Source organism: Propithecus coquereli, unplaced genomic scaffold (genome assembly GCF_000956105.1).
Source record: "Propithecus coquereli isolate 6110/MARCELLA unplaced genomic scaffold, Pcoq_1.0 Scaffold103, whole genome shotgun sequence".
NCBI classification, from domain to species: domain Eukaryota; kingdom Metazoa; phylum Chordata; class Mammalia; order Primates; family Indriidae; genus Propithecus; species Propithecus coquereli.
Window position 1 is genome coordinate 2,298,076 of NW_012134192.1, and position 19,880 is coordinate 2,317,955.

Here is a 19,880-nt window from a genome sequence, read left to right on the forward strand (position 1 = left end):
GGCTCTTGTGATTAGATTGGGCCTACCTCAAAAAAAAATCTAATAATTTCCCCATTTTAAGGTCTGTAAGCTTTATTACATCCGCAGAGTCCCTTCTACTATGTATTATAACATAGAGGTTTCAGGGATTGTGGACATCTTTGGTGGAAAGGTGCTGTTCTGCCTACCACGGATATGTTAGGGTTGAGATATCTATTAGACATCCAAGTAGAAATGTTGATTAGCCAGTTGAATACGTAGTCTGATAATTCAGGAAAGAGGTCCAGACTTTGGATATAAACTTGGGAGCTGTATGCGTATAGAGTTATTTAAAGCCATGAGACTGTATGAGATCACCTGGGGAGAAGTACAGGTAGAAAAGGGAAGAAAAGTCTGGAAGAAGAGATGCAGCCAGCAAAGGAGACTGAGAAGAAGAGGCCAGATTGTAGAAGAAAACCAACAGGATGTGGTGTGCTGGAAGCCAAGTTAAAGAAGGAATAAGTGAAATGTGTCATAATATAAGGACTAGCCTTGGATTTAGTCGTTAGTGACCTTGATGAACAGTTTTAATGTACTGGTTGAGGCAAAAGCCTGATTGAAGTGGTTTTAAGAGAAAATGGGAGGAGAAAAGTCAGACAGTATAAATGATTGCTTTGAGGAGCTTTGCTATAAAGAAGAGCAGAGAAATGGGTGATAACTGGTCAGGGAAGTGGAGATGATAAACGATATTTTTTAAATGGGAGAAATAATAGCATGTTACTGTGCCTAGTAGGAATGATCCAGCAGAGAGGGGGAAATAATAATACAGAAGACAGGAAAATTACTAGAGTGATATCTAGAGCGATTACTAGAGGGATGGGACCTATTGCTACACAGAAAAGTTGGCTTTAATAACAGAAGAGAAGGCAAAAAAGGGGGGAGTATACAGGTATACACAGGGCATATATAAATGTGGTAGGATTTTGGGGAAAATCTCTTGTGATAAATTCAGATTTTTTCAGTGAAGTAAGAAGTAGTGCTGTTAGTTGTGATGATGAGAGCAATGTTAGAGATTTGAGCAAAAAAAGGAGATAAGAAATAGTTTCATATAGGGAACGAAAATTTACTAGGGAAATTGGTATGATTGCTGGGGAGCCACAAGGTTCCACTTGAGGCTCATGGTCAAGAATTTAAAGTGAGACAAGTTTGTACAGCTTTTTATTTTTCTCCGTTCTTGTCCATCTCCATAGGTGTGGGCACAGAGTAGGATTTGATCGGGTTATTATTTTACCATATGAGTACATAGAATGTGTTGAGGGTTGAATGCAAGGGGAGTTATTATAATGATGAGTCGTGATATTTAAGCTCAGTAGATAGGGAAGCGAGGACAGTAAGATGAAGAAGGATAATAAATAATGGTTAATGGTTCCTGTTGAAATTAAAGGATTGTTGGAGTAGTAGAGAGTGAATTGGAAATAGGAGGTGGTGGTCAGAGAGTAGGGTGTATGAAATGGAGATTGTTGAGGGGTTGGAATTATTTATTATAGTAATACCAGAATCTGGGATATGATCAGGTGTGAGGGGTGATACAGGGTAGAAGACAAGATTATTGGAAGAGAGCCTGTCAAGGAAGTGTAAGATTGGAGGTTATAAAAGATTGTCTAGATGTATATTGCAGCCTCTTAAGAAGTAAGGTGGGGATACTATTAGAGAGAGGGACAGTAGTATTAGGTCCTAAGGCAGTGATTGGCAAACATTTATTTTTATATGTATATATAAATCATTCTTAGCTTTTGAGTTATACAAAAACAGATGGATGACCAGAGTGCTGATACTTTGCCACATTCTCCCCTATTGAGACCTAGTGGGTGATAAGGTCTGGTGGCATGGGATTTTCTAGCTGGAGGGTTTTAGAGAGAGAGAGGTTTAGAATTAGCATTGAAGAAAAAGGAAACCTACTCTACCTCCATACCCAGCCATGCAAGAGCTGTGGGAGCAAAGTAGCCATTGTTTACTTGAGATAACTACAGAGTAAACAGGGGCTTCAGGGTTGATTTAAGTTTTTGTTGGAGGGAGAATCTGAAGAGATGTTCAGAGAAAAGGCTGAGTTACATAGCAACTTGTCCTAATGGTACTAAGTTCCAGAGAGCACAGTGGCAGGGTTTTATCTTGTGGACATACTAGGGGATATGTGTAGCTGAGTGAGGATGAAGCAGGTGAGGATTGACGTGGGGTCTTTTGGTGATTGACATAAGTGGGGATAGAGTCATAATCAGATTCACCCTGGTAGACTCCAGACAAATAAGGTAAGGCTTCAGTTCTGAAGGGTTCGGGTGGGGTGCTAGTGTGAGCTCCTTCTCGACCCCGACGGATGGTAGAACACTTAAACCATAGGTTCCTTTTAGGGGGAGAGTGTCATTTTACTGTAGGCTCACTACACTCTTACCTTCTCTTGATGGAGAGATGGGGATAGGTGGTCAGGGAACGCAAGGCCGAGTTTTACTCAGAGCTTCAGGGCTCTTTTCTAGACTCCACGGGCGTTTTTTGTTTGTTTTGTTTTTTTTCTCTAATGGATATATCATAGTTGTACTGATTTTTGTAGTACATATGATATTTTGATATATGTATACAATGTGTGAACTCCATGGTTAATGGTAGTGGAGCACATTAAATTGAAAGTCATAGGGAACTTAATTCACTACTATAATTTTTAAATGCCTGTATTGTACAGCCAATTTTGATTGCATATTTTTGAACCTTGTTTTAATATCTCTTACACCTTAATAAAAAATTCCATCTTATTTCTTTATTAAACTTTACTGGCCATAAATTTTTTGCTATACTTTTATCTGTGACTAACTTTTAACTTTAACCTTTTTGGACTCTAAATGTTTTAAAACTAGAAATTAGGTATAAGAAAATATTTCAGTATCATGTCATGTTACTTTGGAATCACCATAATCTTTTAAATACTGAAACTATAATTTACCAGTATAATATTTTCACACAAATCCTTGATAGTAGACTAAGGATATTTTACCACAAAACCATGGTAGGGGACCACTGGTGATACATAAGTACATAAAAATTGCCAGGAACAAAGTAGGATTTCATATTGTTCACTAAGATTATTATCAGAATGAGCATAAATGTATAGTGTTCTGAATGTACCTTTTTGTTTCTATTGTTTCCATTGTTGGAGGATTTTGGTTCCTAGATAGAAAGATTAATTGGAATACATGGAATTCAGTGTCTGCAGAGACTTGGTGTAGGATGTCTTTAATAAGATGGAACAAGTAGAGATAGCTTCTGTTGTTAGGATTGTGTGGTTGTTCCCTTGATATCCCCAATTTATGGTCTTTCTGAGCACTTCAAACTGGTATCCTTCTTTCCATGATAGGACAAGATATTGCAAGGAAATATGAGGGGAGAAAATCTTTGCTCTTGACCTAATAGAGATTTGCTTGGTGTCAGTGTTATTTTTCTAAAAAAATTCCTAAATGCTTGTAAGCCACAGATCTGTTTTTTAATTTGTGACAGAATTGAACATCATCTGCCTTATTAAAAGAACACATTACTTTTCATCATCAGAAGAAGATTTGGTAGTTTCTGACCATCATTGTAAATAGCTCACAATTTTTAGTCATTCTAATTTTGGGGTGACTTAACTTTTTTTTTTTTTTTTTGAGACAGAGTCTCACTCTTTTGCACAGGCTAGAGTGCCGTGGTGTCAGCATAGCTCACAGCAACCTCAAACTCCTGGCTTAAGCAATCCTCCTGTCTCAGCCTCCCGAGTAGCTGGGAGTACAGACATGCGCCACCATGCCCGGCTAATTTTTTCTATATAGTTTTAGTTGTCCGATTAATTTCTTTCTGTTTTTAGTAGAGATGGGGTCTCGCTCTTGCTCAGGCTGGTCTTGAACTCCTGAGTTCAAACAGTCCGCCTGCCTCGGCCTCCCAGAGTGCTAGGATTACAGGCGTGAGCCACCGCGCCCAGCCTTAACTTTTAAAGTATTTCTTTTTCAGTAAGTTTTCTGCACACCAAAGATACTTGATCAGGTATTCGTCTGTCTCTTTGTTCTTGCAACATTTTTAGGAGAAAATAAAGGAGGACCTACTTTTAAGTAGATCTTTTAAATTAGGTGTTAAATTTTATGCTGTTTTTCTAAGACTTTATGAGTGTGGAAGAAAGTTTTTTTGGTAAAATAAGTTAACTTATGTGTGATTATTAAATTTTAGTGTTTCTTTAAAGATTAACTTTTAAGACATCTTTGTGACTTTTAAGTTATAATGAAATCCAAGTGTAGATTTATCTGCTTGTTTTTACTAAAAGTCACTCTCTCTGTTTTTTCCCCTGTATTATTCAACAGTACAATTATATTTGAAAGTTCAACTTTTTTTAAATAAAAATTTTGAAGGAAATACACACACATATATGATAATTTTATGACAACAGAGGTATTCAGAAGTCCACTGTATCATGAATGCATAGGACCTTTTGTTAAGCTTTATTGTGGTATAATTGATACACAATAAATTGCATATATTTAAAGTAGAAAAATCGATAACTTTTGACATACGTACCCACTGGTAAAACTGTCACCACTATTACAAGCAAGAGTTTCCTTGTGACTCCTTTTAATCTTCCTTCTCTCTGTCTTCCCGTCCCCACCACTGTCCAGGCAGCTACTGATTTGCTTTCTGTCACTTTAAATTAGTTTGTATTTTCTAGAATGTTAAATAATGGAAACATACAGTATGTTCATTTTTTTGGTCTGGCTTCTTTCACTTAGCATAATTATTTTGAGATTTATCTATGTTGTGCATTTCAATAGTTCACTCATTTTTATTGCTGACTAAGTCTGTGCATGGATCTACTATAATTTGTTCATCCATTCTCCAGTTCATGGACATTCAGGTTGTTTCTTATTAGATATATGCTTTCATTTCTCTTACATAAATACCAAGGTGCAGAATGGCTGAGCCACATAGCAGGTATGACTCACCATGGTAGATGTATGCTTAATTTTAATTTTTGAAAACACTGCTTAAACTACTTTGCAAAGCAGTCGTACCATTTTAACATTTCCACCATCAGTGAACAAGAGTTCCTATTCCTCTACATTGTCTGCAAGACTTGGTATGGTCAGTCTTTTTAATTTTAGCCATTCTAGTGGATATGTTAGTGGTATCTCATTGTGGTTTTAATTAGCGTTGCCTTAATGGCTAATTAGGTTGCACATCTTTCTATGTGCATATTTTCCATTTGTTTATTTTTGGTGAAATGTCTATTCAGATTTTCCCACCACCTGACCTTTTTTTATTGGCCTGTTTCCTTGTTAGGGTCTTTTGTGAGGCCTTATATATTGTGGATGCAAGTCCTTTATCAGGTAGATTATTTGCATTTATTCTGCCACTGCGTGGCTTGTCTTTTCATTCTTTGATACACATTTTTTTTTTTTTGAAGAGCAGACGTTCTTCATTTTATGAAATTCATGTTATCAGGCCAGGAGTGGTGGCTCAAGCATGTAACCCCAGCACTTTGGGAGGCAAGGTGGGAGGATTGCTTGAGGCAGGAGTTCAAGACCAGCCTGGGCAAGATAGCAAGGCTCTGCCTCTACAAAAAAAAAAAAAAAAAAAGCCAAGCATGGTGGCACACATCTGCAGTCACAGCTACTTGGGAGGCTGCGCCCGGAGGATTGCTTGAGCCTGAGAGTTGGAGGTTGCGGTGAGCTGTGATCACGCCACTACTACTCCAGTTTGGGTGACAGAGTAAGATCCTGTATCAGAAACAAAAAAATAATAAGTAAAAAAAAGAAACTCAGTTTATCAATTTTTTTTGTGTTTTCCTCTAGACATTTTATAGTTTTAGGCTTTACATTTAGGTCTGTGGTCCATTTCGACTTAATTTTTGCATATGCTGTGAGTTGTACATCAAAGTCCACGTATTTTAATATATATATCCAATTTTTTTCAGAGCCATTTGTGGAACAGATTGTCATTTCTCTGCTGAATTGCATTTACTCCTTTGTTGAAAATTAATTGACCATGTATATGTATGGATCTATTTCTGAACTCTTCTGTTCCATTGATACGTTTGTCTTTACATTAGTACCATACATAGTCTTGATTACTGTAGCTTTGTAATAACTCTTTAAGTCAGGTAGGGTCCATCCTCCAGCTGTTTTCTTTTTTTTCCAAAGTCATTTTGTTCTTTGCATTTTTATATGAATTTTAGAATAAGATTGTCAGTTGGTAGAAATAAGACTGCTAATATTTGACTGGAGCTGCATTTAATCTATTGAACATTTGAGGGAGAATTAATATCTTAATATTGAGTCTTCTGATCCATGAACACAGTATATCTCTCCATTTACTTGTCTTTAATTCACTTCAGAAGTGATTGTACAGGCCTTACACATATTATTTCAGTTTAATCTTACCTGATGCTGTTGTAAGTAATATTTTCTAAGATATCAATTTGTTTTCTACTAGGCTGGGCATGGTGGCTCACACCTGTAATCTTAGCACTCTGGGAGGCCGAGACAGGAGGATTGCTTGAGGTCAGGAGTTCGAAAACAGCCTGAACAAGAGGGAGACCCGGTCTCTACTAAGAATAGAAAAATTAGCCAGGTGTGGTGGCATGTGTCTGTAATCCCAGCTAGTCAGAAAGCTGAGGCAGGAGAATCGCTTGAGTCCGGGAGTTTAGTTGCTGTGAGCTGTGCTAATGGCAGGGCACTCTAGCCCGGGTGACAGAGCGAGATGCCGTCTCAAAAAAAAAAAAAAAATTATTTTTTTGCTGATTAACAGGTTTAATGATACATTGCTCTTCACAGAGATGACTACAGAGACTTTGAAACTATAATCCAGAAATACATTAACACAGACATTCAGCACAGACCAATTGGCCAGATCTAAAATAAACTGACTTCTTACCACAACTACCCTGTAAATATTGCGATCCTTCTCTCCAAAATGACCGCAACGTTACATGGAACAATTACTGTAGGGGAAACCAGAAACCTAACTTTTTTGTCAAAAGTAAAAATCAAAGGAAAAATAGCAATTCAGTGATTAGTTGGTGAAAGCAGGAAATTCGGTGTCCTTCTCTGTGCTATTTTCTTCTTACTCTGCTCTTTTTGTCCCTCTTCAGCCCGTCCATGCTAGCTCTCAGTAGGTTTGAGTAAGTCTTCTTGGACTCATATTATTTAGAAGTGTGTTGTTTAATCTCCACCTATTTTGGGATTTTTCTGGCTGTTTTTCTGTTATTGATTCCCAGTTTAACTGCATGTCATCTGAGAAAGCAAGGTATTGTACGATTTCTGTTCTTTTAAATTTGTTAAGGTATGTTTTATGGCCCAGAACATGGTCTATCTTGGTGAATGGTTCATGTGAGCTTGAGAAGAATGTGTAATCTGCTGTTGTTGGATGTAGTAGTCTGTAGATGTCAGTTATATCTAGTTGATTTTCTTCAGTTTGAATATACTGAATATGATATGTCTGGGTATGGAGGTATAGCTTTTTTTTTTTTCTTGGCATTTATCCTCCTTGGCATCCTCTGAGCTTCCTTGATATCTGGTTTAGTTTCTGCCATTAATTTGGGAAAATTGTTAGTCATTATTGCTTCAGAGATTGTTTCTTTTCCTTTCTCTCTTTCTTCTCCTTCTTGTATTTCCATTACAACTGTGTTATGCTTTTTGTAATTGTCCCAGTGTTCATGAATATTTTATTCCTTTTAATTTTTGGTCTTTTTTCTCTTTGCTTTTCAATTTTGGGAGTTTCTGTTGTCATATCCTCAAGCTCAGAGATTTTTTTCCTCAGCTGTTTCCAGTCTAATGATCCCATGAAAGACATTCTTCATTTCTGTTTCGATGTTTTTGATCTCTAGTATTTCTTTTTTTTTTTTTTTTTTTTGAGACAGTCTCTCACTTTGTTGCCCAGGCTAGAGTGCCATGGTGTCAGCCTAGCTCACAGCAACCTCAAACTCCTGGGCTCAGGCAATCCTTCTGCCTCAGCCTCCCGAGTAGCTGGGACTACAGGCATGCGCCACCATGCCCGGCTAATTTTTTCTATATGTTTTTAGCTGTCCAATTAATTTCTTTCTATTTTTGGTAGAGACGGGGTCTCGCTCTTGCTCAGGCTGGTCTCGAGCTCCTGAGCTCAAACAATCCACCTGCCTCGGCTCTCCCAAAGAGCTAGGATTACAGGCGTGAGCCACCACGCCTGGCCAAAAGTGTGTTATTTAGTTTTGAAATATTTGGGGATTTTTCATATACCATCTTGTTATTAATTTTTAATTTAACATTTTCATATATATCATTCCTTTTAAATTTATCGATACACTTTATGATACAAAACATGGATTATCTTGTTAAATGTTCTATGTGCTTTTCAAAAGAATATGTATTCATTTGTGGTTGTGTGGAGTTTCTCTGTAAATGTCAGGTCAGTCTGTTTATATTAAGTTTTCTGTGTCCTTATTTATTGTCTGTTCGTTCAGTCAGTTACTGTGAGGGGGGTGCGTGTCTCTCTCTCTACCTCATTCTATCAGTTTTTGTTTCATTTATTTTGAAGGTCTCTTATTAGGTACAAAAACATTTAGGATTTTTGTTTCTTTTTGATGAACAAACCACTTTACTCCATTAATAGTCTTTGTTTTGAAATCTACTGTCTGATATTAATATAGTGAAGTCAGCTTTCTTTTGATTCATTTTAGCTTGATATTTCTTTTCCCGTACTTGATTTCTTTAAGGCAGCATATAGTTGGGTCTTGAGTTTATTAATTCATTGTTGCGGTGTTCGCGTTTTAGTATTATACCACCTCACGTATACTATAAGAACTTTATACAGCTATATATGTCCATTGCTACCCTTTTGGTTTTTTGGTGCTATTTTTGTCACTTTAAAAAAGTATATGTTCTAAACATCACGATTCACTGTGATTACTTTTGCTCTAAATCATCAACTATCAACAACGAAAAATTCTGTCTTACATACCGTTTTACTGTATTTATACAGTAGTGTCCCTGTTATCTGAGGTTTAACCTTTCTGTGGTTTCAGTTACCTATAGTCAACTAAGGTCTGAGAATATTAAATGAAAAATCCCAGAAATAAACAATTTGTAAGTTTTAAATTGCACACCTGAGTGGTATGATGGAATCTTGCACTATCCTCCTGCTTCCCTCGCTGGATGCAAATCATCCCTTTGTCCAGTGTATCCACACCACATACACTACCTGCCCCTTACTGTATAGGAAAAACATAGTATATACAGGATCCATTACTATCTGTGGTTTCAGGCATCCACTGGGAGTCTTGGAACTTACCCTTTGTGGTTAAGAGGGGAATTACTATATTTACCACTAGTAATTAACGCTCTAGTGCTCTTCATCCCTGTTTGTAGATCTACATTTCATTTGTTTTCCTTCTGCCTAAAAGACATCTTTTAGCATCTGTAAATGTAGTGTTGGTCTACAGGTTATTCTTTTAGCTTTTATATCCAAAAAAGTATTTCGCATTTGTTTTGGAAAGATATTTTAACTGGCTGTGGAATTCCAGATTGACAGTTTTGTTCCTTTTAGTAGTACTCTTCTGTTTTCTAGATTTCATTGTTTCCAGGGAAAAATTTGTTTTCATCCTTATCTTTCTCTTTTTTAGCATATAAGACATCCTTTTAAAAAAAATCTGGTTTCTTTTAATGTTTTCTCTGTATCGTTGATTTTTTAGTGATAAGCAGTTTGATAATAACTGTGTTCACATAGTTTTCTTGATAGTTCTTGTGCTTGGGGTTACTTGAGCTGCTTAGATCTGTAGGTTTATTGCTTTCATCAGTTTTGCAATTTTTCCTAATATTTCTTCAATTTTATAATTTGTTTTTTGTCCTCCTATTTGCCTTTAGGTATTCTAATTACATGTAACTTAGGCTGCTTAAAGTTGTTCTACAGCTCACTGATCTTTTTGTTTGATCTTCATTCTTTCTGTGATTCATGTTGGGTATTTTCTATGCTGTAGTCCAGGATTGGCCTTGTGCAAAATTTGTGGCTTTTATGAGACACTTGAATAGTACATACTTATATTTTAAAATTTTAGCAAACATGCTATGTTTACTTGTGATTGAAGGCATAGTTCCTGGGTGTTCCTCTTCTTTCTGCCTCCTTACCAATGTTGATATAAGAACCTTGTAGAGTAATCTGAGGCAACCATACCTTTTCAAAAAAAATTATAACTGCTTTTTTTTGGGTTACTTATTATAGAGTCATTATTTAATTCTAAATCTAGTTTAAAATTTTTGTTTTAAGTAGAAAGATTTTTGTTCCCAATTAATGCTGTTGACTAGGTATGTTGGTGTTGTAGCTTATCTGAAGATTAATGGTTGTAGTTAGCTAGGAAACAAAAATCACATATATTCTAAATTACCTTTTTGAAAAATTGCCTGTAAATCACAATATAGAGCAAAGTATTTATGTACTACTTTGGAGACTTTCAATACAGCCAAATAGCCAGTTTTATCTCTAGTGGAAAAGAACAAAAAGACCATATATTCTTCAGTTAAGTAGTAAATGAAGTAGTTTGCATTTTATGGTCTAATTTGCATGAAAAATAAGTATTTTTAAACACTAAAGTTACACTCAGAGCAGTGAGATGCTTATACTGTGAGAGACATTCAGGATGTAAAACTGATTGAGGGAACAGCGGATTTTGTGAATTTAGTGCTTGGCTTACTCATGTGCCTCTTCTCAGCCTTCTGCCAACTGCTCTGCTCTCCCTTTTCCTCCCTCCCCTCCTTGGTTTTGAGTGATAGCATGTTTATAATGGAACTGTCCAGTGCCATATTGTCTAAACAGCACATTATGGAACAAATCCCCTCCCCAGAGCAAGTACTTTTAAATTCACTTTCGAACTCAGTGTTAAGGTAGAGATCCATCTCTCTTTGAATGAACCCATATAGCCTTTTGAGGGTGGCCATTATATATAATTTTTTAAAACTGTTATCTTCAGCTAAAATTTATTTTTTTGTATTGAGAAATCTGATATCTTTTTAAATATCAGTGTGGAAATTTTAAAAATATTCAATTATGGTTTTATTAGTATGATTTTTGTCAATGAAATTTGATTGTTTCATTCATTGCTTGCTTTGTAATACTGTTTCTTCCAAATGTCATGTTTTCATTGGTTTTATAGGCAGCTTTATACTTTGGAGGGGTAAGCAAGGACATTCCATTAAGTAAATGGGAAAATTGACCATCCCTAATTTAGATTGTCATGTGAAAGCAAATAGCGTATTTCCATTTGTAGCTCTCCACCCAGTTTTCTCTCCATCCTTTATTTGATACATGAACAAAGTACATGAGTGAAGAACACCACTGTGTTTTCTTAGATGACTTTTAAACTTCACTAGGTCATACAAGGATCAGATGTGAGAGGAATGGAGAACCTCAGGATCAACTCAAGTAATTGGAAAAAAATATTTGAGAAATGAGGTGGGGTAGTTTCCAAATTGACCTGCCCAGCATGGAAAAGGTTCATGTTTCTAAAGTAAGCCATGAAGTTTCATCAGCTTAAATGTGATTGGTTTGTTAAATGGGTTTTTTTTTTCTTTTAAACTTACTTTGAAACTTTCGTTCTTGTTTGTGGATTGTAGTTTGTTAGAATAGTGATTATTTTGTTTTTATGAAATAATGTTTCTTGTATTTGATGAAAATCTGTTGTTGGCAGTGAGATGACAGGGCTGGGGGTGGCATCTGGGGACAAGTAGCAGAAAAGTAGTGTTTGGTTTTCAAAACATTTTGACGTCTTCTCTTACTCCCTTTTGAACATTGGTTTTGCTAAAACCACCAGCCATTTTGAAACTTGATTTTATTGTCACTTTCTCATTTTTCAAATTTATCTGATTGTATTGAGTGGTGGCTATATGTGGAAAATTTCACTTTTGCATATTTTCAGATTTTTTTTCATTTTTACATCAGAGATTTTAGATAGATGCATTACAAAATTATTCACTTATTTATTCAACAAAAATGTAGTGCCAGTTATGTTCCAGGTACTTAACTTTATGCTCTAGGTGCCTGAGATACTTTAGTGAATTTAACAGCAACATCAAAAATCTCTGCCCCTCTGGACCTTATAACCTTTAATAATGTACATCTAGTATAATAGACTTTTATAGTCATTTAATTTACCATTATTTGGGTATAACTTGTATAAAAAATGATTACTAAAAGCCAGAAAATAATTGTTTAAACAAATCTTTATTTTGTTCTTTTTCCTGACATAATCTAGATCAGCGAACGGAGTGATTGAGAATCAATTTTAGGGATAGTAATAAAAGTCTTAACTTTGCAATATATAACTTTTGCCTCCATGTAATACTTGGAAAAAAATGCTTTCTTTTTCAAAGGCTTTAATCTTTGTTTTTTGAAAAGGAGCCTTCACTTGAATTCTTTAAAAGTTCTTGCTCTGTCCTATGCTAAAGTCTTACAATCTCCTGAATAGTCAGTCCTCTGTAATGGATTTGTAGCACCATCCTTCTCTATAATTGCCTTCCTGTGTTGAACACAAAAGCTTATTTTGATTTCATGTGTAGGACATAGTATGTTCTTGGTGAAAATGATGTTGCTGGAGAAATAAGTACCTTCAGTATTACTGTGTGTCACTTACTAAATATGACTAATACATACTTTTACTAATTGCTGTGATTCGATCACAAAATAGCCATCCTATAAAGCTGGGGTCCCCAAGCCCTGGGCTGCAGACCTTTACCATGGCCTGTTAGGAAGCCTGCCCTGCACAGCACGAAGCACAGCAGGAGGCCAGCCAGCGAAGCTTCATCTGTATTCACAGCCACTCCCCATCACTTACATCATCGCATGAGCTCTGCTTCATGTCAGATCGTGTCACATCAGCAGCTGCACTAGATTCTCATAGGAGTGCAAACCCTACTGTAAACTGCGCACTTGAGGGATCTAGGTTGCACGTTCCCTCTGAAAATCTAATGCCTGATGATCTGAGGTGGAGCTGAGGTGGTGATGCTAGCGCCGGGGAGCGGCTGCAAATACAGATTATCATTAGCAGAGATTTGACTGCACAATAAATGTAATATGCTTGAGTCATCCTGAAACCATTCCCTCCCGCCCCCTGTCCATGGAAAAATTGTCTTCCACGAAACTGGTCCCTGGTGCCAAATAGTTTGGGGACTGCTGCTATAAACTATCGATACTTTTTTTTTTTTTTTTAAGAAAAGTAGTTATAATAGACTTTGTTTTTACATGATTTTCTCAGGTTGACTAATATTTTTAGAGCTCAAACTAAATAAATCCAATAATTTATTATTATTACTGTCATGTTTTCTGTAGCCAAAATGTAATCAGTTCTTTTTCCTTTTACTTCCTTTTTTGAATCAAAATGTTAGACTTATACAAGCACTAGCAACAACTCTATATCTGGATCATTGAAGCGTTTGGAAGATACTACAGCACGATTTACAAATGCAAATTTCCAAGAAGTCTCTGCACACACCTCTAGTGGAAAAGATGTTTCAGAGACTAGAGGGTCAGAGGGCAAAGGGAAGAAATCTTCAGCTCACAGCTCAGGTCAAAGGGGAAGAAAGCCTGGTGGTGGAAGAAATCCAGGAACGACCGTGTCAGCAGCTAGCCCCTTTCCACAAGGTATCAATTATGATGTTTTAGTTAAAATTCTTGTTCTTGTGGCCAGTAGTAGTTACGCTTTGTAAAAGAATTTATTTTTTACTTATAAGTAATAGATTGTTCTAGATTGTTATATGATTAATTGCTGTAGTAAGATTACTTCAAAGACTAGTGTTTCCTAGTTTCTGGGACTTTTGCTTTCTCTTTATGTTATGATTTGTGCTTCCAAAGTTGAAATGTTAATTTTTTAAATAGATATGGAATAAAGCTTAAGATTGGGGAGAAAAACAATAAAAGCTGGAGTTTTTCTTTCCATTCTATAGAATAGTCATTCTTTTTTATAAATTTTTTAAATTTACTTTTCCTAGTTAAACATTAAAAACAGTTAAGGGCCGGGCGCGGTGGCTCACGCCTGTAGTCCTAGCACTCTGGGAGGCCGAGGCAGGTGGATCGCTCAAGGTCAGGAGTTCGAGACCAGCCTGAGCAAGAGCGAGACCCCGTCTCTACTAAAAAATAGAAAGAAATTATCTGGACAACTAAAAATATATAGAAAAAATTAGCTGGGCATGGTGGCACATGCCTGTAGTCCCAGCTATTCAGGAGGCTGAGGCAGGAGGATCGCTTGAGCCCAGGAGTTTGAGGTTGCTGTGAGCTAGGCTGAAGCCACGGCACTCTAGCCCGGGCAACAGAGCCAGACTCTGTCTCAGGAAAAAAAAAAAAACAAAAAAAAAACAGTTAAGGTTTACATTTTTAGTAGGTAACAGTCTGAGCAATTTTTAGGGCATCTAAATAGGTCTTAATTAATAATAGTTGTTGATTAATAATGCATTTATTATAAAGCTTGAAGTTTAAAGTAAAATTTTGGCTGCTATATTTATATGATGCCCAGTTAAATTTGAGTTTCAGATAAACAATGAATAATATTTTGGTATAAGTATGTCTCATATATTATGTGAGATATACTGAAAAATAATTTAACTGAAATTCAGAATTAATTGGGCATGCCATGTTTTATATGGCAACCCTATTTTATGGAGAACAGAATAACTCAGCTAAGCTTTAGACTACATTAACCTTGTATTCTAGGTTTGTACTTCGTGTAATTTTTAACATGAACATAAATATTTTGAGAAATAGAAATGTTAAAGCTCTTGGAGGAAAATACATTAGTAAAATATATAATAAATGCCCCCTCTCCCCACTCTTAACTCTATGAGTAAATGAGAAAAGAAAATTCTCCTTTACCCCTTTTCAAGCTTCTGCTAATAATAAGATTTATATCCAAAATTTAGCAAGATAAAATTTGAATATGTAGAGAGATTGCTTAGTCTGCTGACCTCTCATTAAAAAGTATATTTATATATTTTATATGAGTAGTTATTTTGGGCTTGAAGATTTTCAAGTCCCAGGTGTTGGGGTGTGTGTGTGTGTGTGTGTGTGTGTGTGTGTGTGTGCGCGTGCGCGTGTGCGTGTGCGTGCGCGTGCGTGCGCCTCATATATCAAAAGCTTAGACAAGTAGAAAAGGTTAAAATGCCAGTTTTACTGCTTTACTTTACTGAAATTTATATTTGTTGTTACACTACTTTGGAAAACAAAGTAAATAGTAAAACCTTAATTAACTTTTAATGTAACCTCATTCACATTTTGAATGTGGTATCAGAATTCAGTTAATGGTTCTATACATAAGACCTTACTTTTCACTATTAAAATTACATTTTTGAGTTTTTAATCTATTGGTGAATTACTAATCAATTTAGAAAGAAAATTACCCCATTTTCTTGAACTTCATACCGTTGAAGACTCTTTTTTATCCTCCATTAATACATGTTAGAGAATGTGTTATGTTTTCATATTTGAGGTAATCTATAAAAGTTTTAAAAGTTGAAATTTAAAAATAGGATATTTAAGATAATTGGTTGTATTTTTTCATAGCAAGAAGTATGTGAATTTTAGAAAATTTACATTTAAAGTATTGCATATATTGAATATTTAAAAGAATTTGCTTGCTGTAGTGAGCTTTTAATATCAGCTGTAAAAACAAAAAAGTGTAAGAGAAAGCAGATGGTGACAGATCAGAATGGATAATAAAGAACTTCTAATAGCTGCTAATTATGTGGCAAATTGTAGTTATCTTTAAATGATATAATGTAAAAGACTTCTTAATATGTATGTTTTTCTGACTAGACATAGCCCGAAAATGCCTACATAGATAGAAATAGTTTTGTAAAATTAATAAACAGAGGCACTCTTGAAAGACTTAAGTTTTAGAACTATTGATGTGTTTTTTTTAATAAGCTGTTTCAGAAGAGGTTAAAATTTAAAAATCAAAACCTTGAGACTTTAGTTAAAAAGAAAATTTTGTGTGTGAGGAAAAAAGTCTTTGTAATATCTAGGTGGATTTATGTGTAGTTACTTGTGAATATGCAATAAAATTTAATGCTTAGCCTGAAATTTCCTTTCCACTCCAGTAAAACGATATATTTTGAGTTTTTGTTTCCAGAAACTTAAGTTAAAATATGATGTAGTTTAGTTTTATGAGACGTAATAGACGTGTGGTCACAAGTGAGTCTAAAGACTCGCTACTTCACTTGGCACATGTGAAGAGGTTTGACTAAATGGGATATGGGCCAAACTGTGTGTTCATCCCAGGCCATATTAATTTTCTACAAGGCAACTAAGAACTTTGAGGTTCTTATATCTCATTAGGATAAGGTGGGCTACCAATGTTCTTTAAAGAGCAGGGCGAGAATAGCCATTGTGGTGAGTTTCTTTTCTTTAGCAGCTCCATGGAAAGTGGACTGGGAGAATGTAAGGTACAGATTAGATTCTATCTGGTCATTCTTTGATCAAATAAATCTGTGTTTTGTTGGGGGTGGATTCAGCTGAATAATAACAATCACTGATATGTCTTAAAGTTAAAACTTAGAACTCAGAACCTAAGAAAAACATCTTTTCGTTTTTCCTGTTTATTGGGAACATTTATAATCACATTTTTAATATTTAAAAAAGAAGTAGTTCCCCAGACATTCAGAGTTGAATTGTAGTCTTGTTAGGTCTCCTTCAGAGACTGTCAAAAGGAGGTTGCTGTTCTTTAGTTCTGCCTCAAGCATACAGGAGGTGTTTGGGGCAGAACTGAGGAATGCTGCTATGGTAAAAGGTAGGTTAATAAAAGCACCTCTTATATCTTAGTGATTGTGTAAGTAATAGCTTGCAATTCAAGAGTAAATGTTTGATACTACCTGTAAAATGACAAGTGTTTTTAAAGATAATTTTAGAGGTAAACTTGATTTCAGCAATAACCCTTTTCAAATGTAGCTTTGTTATATAGTGATGTCCTAAGTTTTGTAGTTAATTTTTTTTTCCCTCTCTTCTCGTTGATGATTGTATCACTTCTACTGCTTATGGGAACTCTTGCATCCACTTTTTTCTTTTCCTACCCCCCCCTTTTTTTTTTTTACTACAGGCAGTTTTTCAGGAACTCCAGGCAGTGTAAAATCATCTTCTGGAAGTTCAGTGCAGTCTCCCCAGGATTTCTTGAGCTTTACAGACTCAGATCTGCGTAATGACAGTTATACTCACTCCCAACAGTCATCATCAACCAAAGATGTACATAAAGGAGAGTCTGGAAGCCAGGAAGGGGGGGTAAATAGTTTTAGTTCCTTAATTGGTCTCCCTTCGACCTCAGCTGTTATTTCACAGCCTAAAAGCTTTGAAAATTCACCTGGAGATTTGGGTAATTCCAGCCTTCCTGCAGCAGGATATAAGCGGGCTCAAACTTCTGGCATAGAAGAAGAAACTGTAAAGGAAAAGAAAAGGAAAGGAAATAAACAAAGTAAGCATGGGCCTGGTAGACCCAAAGGAAACAAAAGTCAAGAGAATGTTTCTCATCTCTCAGTTTCTTCTGCTTCACCAACATCATCTGTAGCATCAGCTGCAGGAAGCGTAACAAGCTCTAGTCTTCAGAAATCTCCTACATTGCTCAGGAATGGAAGTTTACAAAGTCTTAGTGTTGGCTCATCTCCAGTTGGTTCAGGTAGGGATTTGCCTGTTATTTTTCTCCCTCACTCCCACCACCACCCTTCTTCCTTTAACCCCCTAAGTTTTAAACTATGGTTATGATTAATATTTTGGGTTACTAAGTGACAATTAAAGTGACATTCCTCAACTTTTTCATTTCTTAACGAAAAAAATAAAAATGTCTTATAATTTAAGAAAGACAATTTGGTGTTTGGGAAAGATGTTTGGCACTAACCTTTAACTGAATGTAAGCTCAGAAGTCTTACTGGTCATGGATTACTTATAAAACACCTAGAATTCATTTCCTATTTTTGTTTTTGTTTCACATGTATAGTATTTTTAAAAACAACCCAGAACTCATATTTAAGATGTGAGAATTTTTGCACAATGTTTTTGGTTGGTGTAGGTTTTGTTTTGTTTTGTTTTTTGAGCTCCGTTTCTCTAAACTTCATTTTTAGTCTTCATTTTCTAAACAATTCCTCATACAAAAATATCACTTGAATCACTCTATCTGGAATATTTCTCAACTAGTGATAAATGATTTAAATTTATGGAATTTAGGAATCACATTTTATTTCAGGAGATACCTGAAATGATTTAATTTTGTTCTCAAATATGTTTAATGATTTTACCATTACTTTGTGGGTGTGTTTTTTTTTTTTTTTTTTCCCCTTTTGGAGATTGGGTCTCATTACCCCCGCTACAGTACGGTGGTGTCATCATAGCTCACTGCAGCCTCCCAACTCCTGGGCTCAAGCAATCCTCCTGCTTCAGCCTCCCGAGAGGCTGGGACTACGGGTGTGTACCATCACTCCTGGCTAATTTTTTCACTTTTTGTTGAGATGGGGTCTCGCTGTTGACCAGGCTGGTCTGGAACTCCTGGATTGAAGCGATCCCCTCCCACTTAGGCCTCCCGAAGTGCTAGGATTATAGGTGTGAACGACCCTGCCTGGCCATCATTGCTTTTATTGTAGTACAAATAAATTGATAGTATGCTGCTACTTACACCATTAGGGTGCTTCTGTAACCTGCAATTTGTATTATGAATATTATTTTCAATTTTTAAAAAGTTCTTGAAAACACATATTTTTAGACAGACTTTTAACAGTTTTGGTATTAAATTGAATGTCAGCATTTATCTCTTAAATTGCATTTTGAATTTTAGATAAATGGTTTTCAATAAATGTTGATTGTAAACCTCACCTCTCTTTGGGTTTTAGATTTTTGATGGTTGAAATAATGAGATTTTAGCTAAGATAAACTATTATGGATTGATTGATTGTATCAGTTCTGTTAGTTACTGGGGGAGGGTAGATAGGAAATGGTATGGAAAAATAGTAAATACAATCTAATGAAGACTATTCATGTATGTTTTATAAATATAGAATTTTGGATTTTTTTATGGTTGTCCATATACGGTATTAACTTTAATAAACAAATATAAGGTTATTCCAAGAGAGAAGAGAGCATATATAAGAGTCAGATGTGAGAAATGGTGACTATAACTACCTTTTGTTGTGTGCTAGGTTCTGTTAAGTGCTTCATGTTTATTATTTCATTTAACAACAGTTATATATATATGAAGTAATGCCACCATTTTACAGCTGATAAAAACTGAGGCTTTGAAAGGCAAAACAAGTTGCCCAAGATCACATAGCCAGGAATTTTTTTTGTATTTCTGGTAACTAGCTTAAGTGCCTGTGATAGACCTATTCGCTAGACTTTTTTGAGAAATGAGTGGAATCTAGAAGGATTAGATGGTTCTACAGGATTTATCTTAGCATTATTGACATTTTGGATGGGATGATTCTTTGTGTACAGTGCTGCCCTGTGTGTTACAGGATGTTTACCAGAATCCCTGGCCCCTGCCCCCCAGATGCCAACAGCACCTTATCATCACCCACTGCCCACGCCCAGTGATAATCAAAAACGTTTCCAGATGTTGTTAAAATTCTTAAATATGTCCAGGGGGCCACAGTTGCCTTTGGTCGAGAAACCACTCTTTTAGAATGGGAAAAAATATATAAATTGCAATGAGAAAGAAGTTCATTAAAAAGATCTAAATATATTTTACATTTGAATATATGTTTTCATTTATGTGTTTACTTTGAGACCAGAAGGGCCTTGCAGTTAGCCTTAATCCCTTATCACAAAAATTAAATTTGACAAATTTACTTGGAAAAAATTGAGTTCCTAATCATTTTTAGCAAGAGGCATAGTAATCAGATGAATACCTTACTGAGAAGATTAAGCCTAAATTT

General features: G+C 35.7%; 1 protein-coding gene across 1 annotated transcript in view; it reads left to right on the forward strand.

Moving 5' to 3' along the window:
- Window positions 1-19,880, forward strand: part of MLLT10 (myeloid/lymphoid or mixed-lineage leukemia (trithorax homolog, Drosophila); translocated to, 10) — a 229,025-nt gene that overhangs the window by 140,589 nt on the left and 68,556 nt on the right. Inside the window, exons 10-11 of the mRNA XM_012644131.1 lie at window positions 13,368-13,623; window positions 17,066-17,701. Of these exons, the coding sequence (XP_012499585.1) occupies window positions 13,368-13,623; window positions 17,066-17,701 (892 nt within the window). The remainder of the gene's footprint in view (window positions 1-13,367; window positions 13,624-17,065; window positions 17,702-19,880) is intronic.